General features: G+C 38.0%; 1 protein-coding gene across 2 annotated transcripts; it reads left to right on the top strand.

The window, feature by feature from the left end:
- The first annotated feature begins 881 nt into the window (after window positions 1-881).
- Window positions 882-9,518, top strand: LOC145784667 (uncharacterized). 2 transcript variants are annotated; one of them, XM_082596534.1, is made up of 6 exons: window positions 882-1,087; window positions 3,833-4,666; window positions 7,274-7,375; window positions 7,786-7,912; window positions 8,348-8,438; window positions 8,891-9,518. In XM_082596534.1, exons 1-6 carry the CDS (start codon window positions 1,021-1,023, stop codon window positions 8,924-8,926), a joined length of 1,257 nt encoding a protein of 418 aa, XP_082452660.1. In that variant the 5' UTR covers window positions 882-1,020; the 3' UTR covers window positions 8,927-9,518. The 2 variants fall into 2 exon arrangements, with proteins under 2 accessions (XP_082452660.1, XP_082452661.1); XM_082596535.1 differs by having other exon boundaries at window positions 3,833-4,258.
- The last annotated feature ends 387 nt before the right edge of the window (window positions 9,519-9,905 follow it).

Here is a 9,905-nt window from a genome sequence, read left to right on the forward strand (position 1 = left end):
CTTTGTCGGAAAACTACAGCAATGATAAAGTTACCAACAGTTTACAGGAATAAAACCAACAAAAGGAACTTCCGGCGACTAAATCTTCTTAGGCCAGGAGTCCTCTTCCATTTGTTGCACGTGGCGTACCAACAAAGTCTCCCCCACAGTACGACCTCTTCTACTTTGTAAATGCCAGGTCTTCTTCTCATCTTTTCATTTGAATAAAGCTTTCCAGTGTCTGTTAAATTTGGCCTACCTACACTATAGTCTGTAGGCTCACTTGTGGCATTGCCTAACCCTAAACAATGCAGAAATCACAAAATTTGCAGATGAAAGAAATTTTTCAGATAATTACACTGGTCGACACAATTTTGGTGCAACAGACATAAGAGGGTGTTTGTGGGTTTTCCTGGGAGGGGGATCACAGAATGAAGTTTCAGCGACCCAAATTCAAAAAAACTATCTTTTTGTTCATGCACCAGAAAGTTGGTTTTAAATTGTTGACCTATGTTATCATAGTCTGCCATTGTAGCATCACTGTTATTCATTTTACAGGCTTCCACTTTGTCAGAGTTGCCAGCTTTATGTTTTTTTTCTAATTAGAATTGTGCTAGTTTTGTTTCGTTTCTGTGCAATACTTCTCGACTATGGTTTTTTTATTTCATTTCAAAATAAAGTGTTGCTTTCATCTGAGAACTTTCTTGAGAACTTCATTTTGGATATTTGAATTTTGTAACTTTTTTCAACATACAATGAGTGGATTACTTTTTGGCCCATTTTGATTGCAATTAGATTAAAAAATTTAAAGTTATCTGGTAAACATGTTTTCAATCGACTCTTGAAATAGTATTTGACATTCGTTTCTTTAATTTGGCAGTTTTTGAAATAAATGTGGGATTTTAAAAGTTTGAATTTGGCAACTTTGTTGGTAACAATGTGGAGTGCAATGCATATTTGAATTAATAGCAGCACGTGTTATTCAATCAACCTTTTTGCACCGTATCGTACGATACTTTGTGTTTATATTAAAACGAAAAGATGTTCACGTTGGGAAAGTTTTTATTGTTTTGTATTTGTTTGCATGCAGCTCACTTCTCAGAAAATGGTAAGTAGTCTAAGCTATCTAAGCAAAAAATAGTAAATTAACTGGTTAGGTTGGAATGCGCTGTTTAAAATCAACTTTTCTGTTATTTGAACGAAAATTAAGAGAAATAATTTTGCATTCAATGAATCGATTCGGATATGCAAAGTACATTTTCAAATGCCATGCATGAACATGTAGAAGCAATTAACTCAGTTGATTGAGCTGACAGTGCAAGAGTAGCCTGCGGAGTTCTCCATTTGTCCTTTTTTTGATTTGAAATGAAACCTAAGTGTGCATTATTATATAGGCCTACAGTAATGAAGAGAGAAAAGTATAATATTATTAATACAGTAGTAAATTATTAAAACTTTAAAAGTGAGGCTTCACAATCACATGAAAGTCGGAATTTTCGACGCTTTTCAAGTTTTGTAATTTTTATTCGTTCATTGCTTAAATTTCGAAACCAAAGCAAGGAATTTTTGCAGACAAACTAAAGTATGTTAGCTCTCTAAGTTTATCACTGCTAATAGAATATTGATTGTTACGTTGATCGTTTGTGAGCACGTTCTGAATTCTGACGCTCGTGGCACGTTTCTTTTCGAGCTTCTACGTGCGCTTCTGTAAAAGTAATTTCGTTATTGTTTTTCCACGTTAGCAAAGTAGGTTTTTGCTTTATATATTTTAGATAAAGTAGTTTTTTTGGCAGCATAGCCTACAAAGAGTTGACTTCACTTTTTTGTGGTCTCTCACGTTCATTCTTAGACTTGCCCTGGTCTGAGAGTATCAATGTCTGATACCAAGCTCTGAAACTGTGTACGATATAACAATGTCCAATCCTAAAAAAACCAGGCCAAAATTTATAATTTTATTTCAATAAGACTGGTAACTTGGCTCCTTAAGTGAAAATAAATAAAATTGAAAGTTCCAACATAATATTGTCTTTCAAGCTGGCCACAACCAGGGGCGCCGGAAGCGGGGGGGCAGGGGGGGGGCGGCCGCCCCCCCTGCCCTCAATTTTTTTGCAGATGGAGGGGCAGGGGGGGCAAAGGTGCCCTTTTAAATTTATGTAAGCTACTGCACATTTTGCAATATAACAATTTCTGCTATTCGCTTTTAGCCTAATTATAATCATTCATTTTTGCCTCAAAATAATATATAGGTACGGCACAAAATTTTGCAACACAGTACAGGCCTTAAAACTCGTTTTTTTTCGGCAGCCACCGTGGCCTACCGGGAGCTCTTTCTCGGCGGCCAAATCTGCGTGCTTGCAGGCCAAAATACAAAATAAAAATAACGATAGCACAAGTAGCCTAAATAGAATTAAACTTGAAACAATGCAAAAATGATCACTTAGCGTTGCTGAAGTCTGGGCCTGGGCGACGTCCTACAATAGAATTGTTGCACCACGCAATAAGTGCTTTATCGGGATTGTAATCCAATACAGCGGGACTATCTAACGACATTCGCATGAGTGTCTCCAATGTGGCTAACTTTAAAGAAGTTCGCCACTCCCCTAGAATTCTCTTTAGCAACGAAAAATAACGTTCGACATGTGTTGACGATGACGGCAAGGTAATAAAATAAGTATTTCAATGATGTGAAGGACATTACTAAAAGAAGCAAAATTTTTGCAAAATATGATCAAAAAATGTTTTCCATGCGGATCTCAACTAACCTAGTTCTCCTTTCTAACTAACCTAGTTCTTCTTTTTAATGTCCGACAACATCGAATCGACATAAAAACGACAATATTGCCAGCCGATGCAAATTAGCACTTCGGATTAAGACTTTGTTAAAATAAACGTCGAGAATTATAAACAAGACTTACAGCGCTGGTGATCGCAGATGGATATATTCCATCAATAACAAATATTCCTGCACAATGCAACAGCGGCGATTATGACGCGCTGACCTAATTTTGCGTCACTCTTTGATACTACATATTCTCGACAGTTAATCCACGATCATTCTATTGCGAAATTAAAGAATTGGCTAGAAGAGACGGCGGCCAAACTTGGCCGATTGAGGAGGTAACACCGGCGGTCATTCAAGCGCTACTTAGCGGCCATGGCCGCAGGCTGCTTTAAGGCTCAACAGTAGGTGACATCATTATAACATAACATGATGCCCTTCTTTGTATACTGGACACTTGTAGGCTATCATTACTCAATACATAGTAAGCTGATAAATTAGCATTGTCGCTATATCTTATCTTACAACTTGAAAAAAAATTGGCCTTTTAGTAAACAAAAGTGCCCTTTTTTCGTAATCTTACCCCCCCAGTCAAAAATCGTTCCGGCGCCTCTGGCCACAACTGTGCTTAATGCAATTTCTTGTATGCTACAATTTTACCGTGATATATGCTATTTAAACGAGTCTCATACGTCAGCAGTATGTGAACTGAGCAAGTGACAACTAAGCTCACAACATTTATATTAACATTTATAAGCTAGGCTAAAGTTATACCAACCGCGCCATACAGCCGTGAAAAAATAAACACCCCAATGCAAAAATTGTATTTCAATTTTCAAACCCCTGTACATATTCCGGGCTTTTATATCTTTGCAATGTATTCACAGCGACCAGCCGTTGCAGCCTAGATCCTAGGATTTATGGTTGCAAAGTGTGAAACATAACTATAAGATCAGCTTATGATTCACATTTTTAAATGATGATCATGAATGCCAGAATCTAGGCTCCAAGTAGAAGAGTAAATCAAACTTTAAAAAAGATTTTTTTTTTAAATTTGCGTTGTTGTTGTTTTAGAATCCCGATGCACGATAACAGGGGAGAAATGCCACTTCCCATTCCTTTACGATGGGAGAAACCATTCAAAATGTTTATCTTACATTTTTCGCACATGGTGTGCAACGACATATTATGGCTATAGTTTCGGAGAATGGCACTACTGTGCCAAAGCTTGCCCAGGAACTCTACCGGCAACGCTGGAAACTACCCAACCAACGATGTCGTTACCGATCGAAGTAAAATCAATGGATGCTAGCTTTTTGGGTGAACCAACCATCACTGAAGCGCAAGAATCATCAGGAGACAAAGTGGAACCAACCTCTGTAATTAAAGAAATGCGTTTGAAAGTTTTACAAGCGCAAGAATCATCAGGAGACAAAGTGGAACCAGCCTCTGTAATTAAAGAAATGCGTTTGAAAGCTTTGCAAGCGCAAGAATCATCAGGTGACAAAGTAGAACCAACCTCTGTAATTGAAGAAATGCGTTTGAAAGCTTTGCAAGCGCAAGTTTCAGGCAAAAGCCAAGCAAAAAGAACTCCAATATTATCAACTGACTCGCCAGAACTTAAACATAAAATTGAAATAGGCACATCAGCAGCTGTGCCACACTTTGAACAATTAACAGGCTTCATTGAAAAGGAAGATCCGTTAGAGGATGCATTGATTCGTTCAACTAGTTCAACTGAAGTTGACACAGCATCTATAGTAGCTCCGCTGAAAATAGTCGTAAAGAAAAATGGTGGGACAGACAAGACATTATCCTTATCAAAAATATTGCAACAGTCAAATGGTGGAATTGAAAATACTTCAACAACACCAATTCTACTAACATCCTCAACAGATAGAATCAGAGGTAAAATTAAGTTAAACCCTCAGCTACAACATTTGTTAAGTATTTGAGAAAATCTCAAAAGCATTGCAAACCGTTTCAACTATGGATTGTCGGCACTTAGATAAACGTTCAGTTATCAAATATGCTTCTACCCAAAATGCACCCTAATAATACAAAAATTCTTTGATGTGATAACTTGTGTTCCATATATATTCCAGTTGGATATCTCCCCTTGTGCGATGTGAGACCGTACCAACGTGGATTGTAAAACAAGTCTGCAAAGTCTATATTTTATGCTATACTAGCAGTGTTTTTGTTGTTTTAAAACGAATGAATAAGCCTATATTTAGAAATATGTATTGTAAGTTCACACGTTTTTCCCCATCTTGTAGGCTGCTCAGTACTGTAGTGTATTGTAGGCCTGTCTGAATTGCTTTGGTAAAAGTTTTAGAACGCAAAGACACCACAAATTTCAAAAGTGTGTGAGTTTGCTCTGTGTTGTTCAGAGATTGGGGCTACTAGTTATTTCAGTTTTGGATGTGATTACTTAGCTCAATAGGCTACTGTTGTCAGGGCCTCTGAGAGAAATTTTCACTAGGGGTACGAAGAGTCATTCCGGGCCCCCTTTGTCTTGGGCAAGAAGTGTGCTGTTTGCTTAGGCGTATTACACACCACACAACATTTTACTGCAGAATTGGACATCTGTGCGCAACAATAGTATCAGGCTGCAATAAAACTATTATTTTGTGTTGTGCATATCATGTGATCGGACCCTCGCCAATTTCTGTATGGGAACGTTCAAATATTTCGTAACGCCTTTTTTCCGAATTTTTGACCCCCCTCCCCCATGTAACGCTAACGTAACGCTTTTTTCAATCCCCCCCTCCCCCATGTAACGCTTTTTCACTACGAATTCAGCACAAAAAACTACCACTCCGTGCTCGAAAGCGTTACGTAACGTTTTGCTTGAACCCCCTCCCCCCCGATGTGAAGCTAACGTAACGCTTTGCATAAACCCCCCCCCTCCCCCTCGAAGGCGTTACGTAATATTTGAACGTTCCCTATCCTGCATTGAATTCGTGTGTCAGTTGTTGATGGTGCTGCCTGCTGTTGAGAGGTGTCGCTTATTGTACATCTTTAATGTAAAAATTTTAAATTCATTTTTTTATTTCTCTTAGATGTAGCTTATAATTATTTCTGAAGAGGACACTATGTGATGTCGAAAACGTTGGATTTAGTAGTTTTTTCATGTTTTTCTGTGTGTTTAATGTTAAATCCATTAACGTTACTGAGTGTTATATGTATCTGGTATGGTACAAGCCAAGCTCTTTACCAAGGCTCAAACATAACATATTGTTAAAACATAATCAAGTTAATCATCTGACCAATCTTAACCTTTCTTCATTAACTTTTGCATTCACCACATGCCCAGCACTAGCAGAGGTGAACGAGAGAAGTCACTTTTTTGACTCCGGCTCCGGTCCTGCTCCGAAAGTATTCTCCGGCTCCTGCTCTAACTCCGAAATTCATTTTGAAGTGAAATAAGCGTCAAACTACCTTTGTCAAATAGTTTTTATAAAACACAAAAAAAACACCCGGGTTTTTTGCCTGGGTTTTTCTCAAACCTGCTTTTGCTACACTATGCCCCTCCCCCCCAGGACAGGAGAATAACTAACTTTTATGATTTAATTTAGGGTGCTTTTAACAGAACATTTTTGCACGTAAAGCATTAAATTACCGCTTTGGGCCCCTAATTTGCTCGCAAAGCACTCGATTACCTTTCTGGCCCTTTTTCTAGATTATGGGCCCCCCAGGACTAAAGAATAACAACTTTTATGCTTGAAATTAGTCGCTTAGGATGGTTTTAACCAAACATTTTTGCGCGTAAACTATAAAACCACAATTTCGGGCCCCCCAACAAACACGGGTCTGCTACTATTCGGTGAGTCCGATTCAGTGAGTTCCTAACCTCTAACCCCTAAGCCTAAAACGGCAATGATAATTAGGCTACGGTACCCGATAATTTAAAAAAAAATTGAAAAAATCCCCCGTTAAGGGATCGGACTCACCGAAACGGGCCATTCCGAACAAACACAGGCCTGGGCCCTCAAGGGTACGCCGTACCCCTCTCTCATAGGCCCTGACTGTTGTAGGTAACACACTGGTCGCTGCGTTTTATATCAGCTACTTCATAGAAAGCTTAAACTTACAACTGAACATGTCTATAAAATGAATGCCTCCAAATCTAAAGTAAGTAGGCCTAAGTCAAAAAAAACAAAACAGCCTGACTTCAGATGGGCTATCAAACTAGCCTACTTGCAGAACGGAGGCTACATTGCATGCTGCTAAAGTCATTTTGCGGCTAGGTAGCTACCTACCACGTTGTATGCCGGGTAGTTTCATCTACAAAATTTAACTGGAGATGCAAGAAAATAAGGATTGCCGCAATGATGCAGAAGCCCTTTGCGGAAGGATGACAAACATAACAAATACGATGTTAACAAATAAATCCCACTTATCCAGTTATCGGCTGTGTAGGGTAGCCTACTCTTCTTAATCGTGTTGACTGTGTTGCCAGCAAATTTTTTTCTCTTGTTTTATTTTTGTTTTGTAAACCTTTCTCAACAGTTCAACAACGAAGCTTTCTTGAATCGTTGCCGACACAACAACACGAGACGATTTCAAAAGTTTACAATTCTCCGTCTGATGCACTTGGTCGTCTTTGGACGAGTAAGAAATTTTGTTTGAAACCCAGTTTGAAAACGGCATTGAGATTCAAATAGCAGTTTCAAAACATTGAATTATGCAGCAAGTTTTTTTCTGGTCTTCAATCATTTTACAGTTACTCACAAGACAATTTCGGCGTATTGACTTTTCACTCATGTTTTATTGCTTGTTTTCTTAAACATGTTATTTGAATAATTTTGCGTGTTTTAGCAATCGTCATTGTTTGGACTTTCACGTTGTTGTATTCTATACCAATGCTGAAGCCGTTATTAGAGAGGAATATAATCTTTCAGGTGTGTGTTTTGGATAGAGAGTTGGTTTGGATACATGGAGAGTTTAGAGAAAAATTCTGTGTCATCATTTCACTGCTAATGCTGTTGCTCGACATACGACCACTAACCTCTCATTAACAGGTCAAACCTCAAGCGATCTGAAGACCTCAGCAAACAACAAAACGTCTTCCACCCCAGTTTTAATTGTGATTTGGATTGTGATGACGTTGTTTATTGTCGGAATGGCAACACTCGTTTGCAGAATCAGGTATGATTGTGATAGATATTTAACTGGCTAACATCACCATATTTTGTATGATTGTAAGCAGCAGTGACGTAGCCTGATCGTTTTTTTTTTTTGAGCGGTTGTTCACTTTTTTCAGCAAACTTTAGTCTGCTTGTAGTTAAAAAAAAACCTGGGTGCGGTTCAGCCGAGTCACTTCCAGTGTTTTATGTTTTTTTTTTAATGCAAGTAGACTACCGTATATGCTTGGCTTAGGCCTGTGGAATGCATGCAGGTTCACGCCTGTTCAAGAAGGCTATATATGCTTGTTTGTTTCAAGCAAAGCAACTGAAGAAGACTATATGCTTATCGTTTGCTGAAAACATGAACACTCCAAAAAGGACTACGCCACACCACTGGTTAGGAGGTTTTGTGCTACTGCCTGAACAATTTTTATCGTTTTAACTTACACTGGCTTAGGAGACGAAGCATATCGGGAGAAAAGAATCTTGAGAACAGTCTCGATGCTGGGAGAGCTATTGAACTGCAAGAAGGAAAATTTCATCAAGTTGTAAGTAAAAAAGTTTAAAAAGAGTTATTGCGTCATCAATCGTGAGTGCATATCATCTGTCGCTCACTTATGTGATCTGTGCAAATTTTTTTTAAGCATTTCATTGTCTTTTTTGAGTTTGCGTTGAAGCCAGTCGTGTGGTGAAATATGTACTTTTATAATAAAATTTCAGAAATAAGATTACGGTACTTCCAATCTTTTTCGGATCTGAGATATTTACAAATTGCCGTATCGGATTCTAAAAATCCGTACACGTACACCTCTGGTATAGGCCTACCTACATGCAATAGCCTAAATGCGAAAAAAAATCATCGCTAACTTTGGAACAAGGGGAAAAGGTAGGGAAACAGCGGTGTCACTGCAGCCTGATTTTAGCTGGATGCAATCATTTTTCTGTTCTGGTATTATTGTATCAATAAAAAGTTTCATGAACGTAAAACCATTCTATGCAGGCCGACAAAGATTTAGCATCCGGAGACACACACTAGAAGAGGACTGTGCCGCGTAAAAAAACAAAGTACAAGGAAACTTCCACCCCGTTCAAAAGAAATGTGACGTACACTGCCGATCATTCTCAACTAAAAGTCGATTTGCTGCGATTGTAAAATGATTATAAACAAATTTAATCAGTGTGTTGTTAATGAAAAATCTTAGTCATGATTTGATCGGAGCACTACTTTGTTCGTGATTTTCTTTTATTTTTAGATTTATCCTGACGAAGGCATAGCATCTTTTCACATATAAACTGGGTGGGCAATTGCCCACTTAGTCCCTTTGCTTTCCCCCATAGCCCTTTCTTTGCCCCCCTAGTTTGAAACTAGGTGGGCAATTTTTAAGACTTAATCTATGTTTAAGTTAGATCTAAGTTAAAGAATGAACAGCTAAATGGAAAGCTTCAGCTTACATTTAGAACTTATGAGCCTACCTTTGACCTTACGGTAGCCTACTTAGGCTATAATATCCTTAATGTTCCATTCAAGCAGATTAATTAGCAATTTGTGTTGTGAGTATAGCCTACCTCAAATTTTGTGTGAGATTCTAAATGTCCGAATTAAGTTTGTTTCCTGATTTTCATCAAAATAAAATTCCAGCTCTTTAGAATCATCTAATTCTGCAAAAGATTCAACTCATTATAATATATTAGCAGTTGTGTTTCATAGATTAATTAATTATCGTAGTTGTTTCTTTTTACTTTAGTAGGCTACAAGAGACCTCTGCAACTAAATGTTGCTAGATTAAATTTTATTACATTTATAATTTATAAAATATTGTGGGCGGAGATGAATATAGGAATCAATTATGGGTCTCAAAAGTTTAGTCTAGGTATAATATACTTTTTTACCCACAATTTGCCTGAGAAATCTACATTTTTAAAGTGCCCCTGACAGTTTGGACCCAAGTATAGTAACTTTTCTAAGCATTTCCTAGCGCAGAATTATGCTTAGCGAAGTTTTTAATCTTAATCTC

This window comes from Aplidium turbinatum, chromosome 15, assembly GCF_918807975.1.
Source record: "Aplidium turbinatum chromosome 15, kaAplTurb1.1, whole genome shotgun sequence".
NCBI lineage: Eukaryota > Metazoa > Chordata > Ascidiacea > Aplousobranchia > Polyclinidae > Aplidium > Aplidium turbinatum.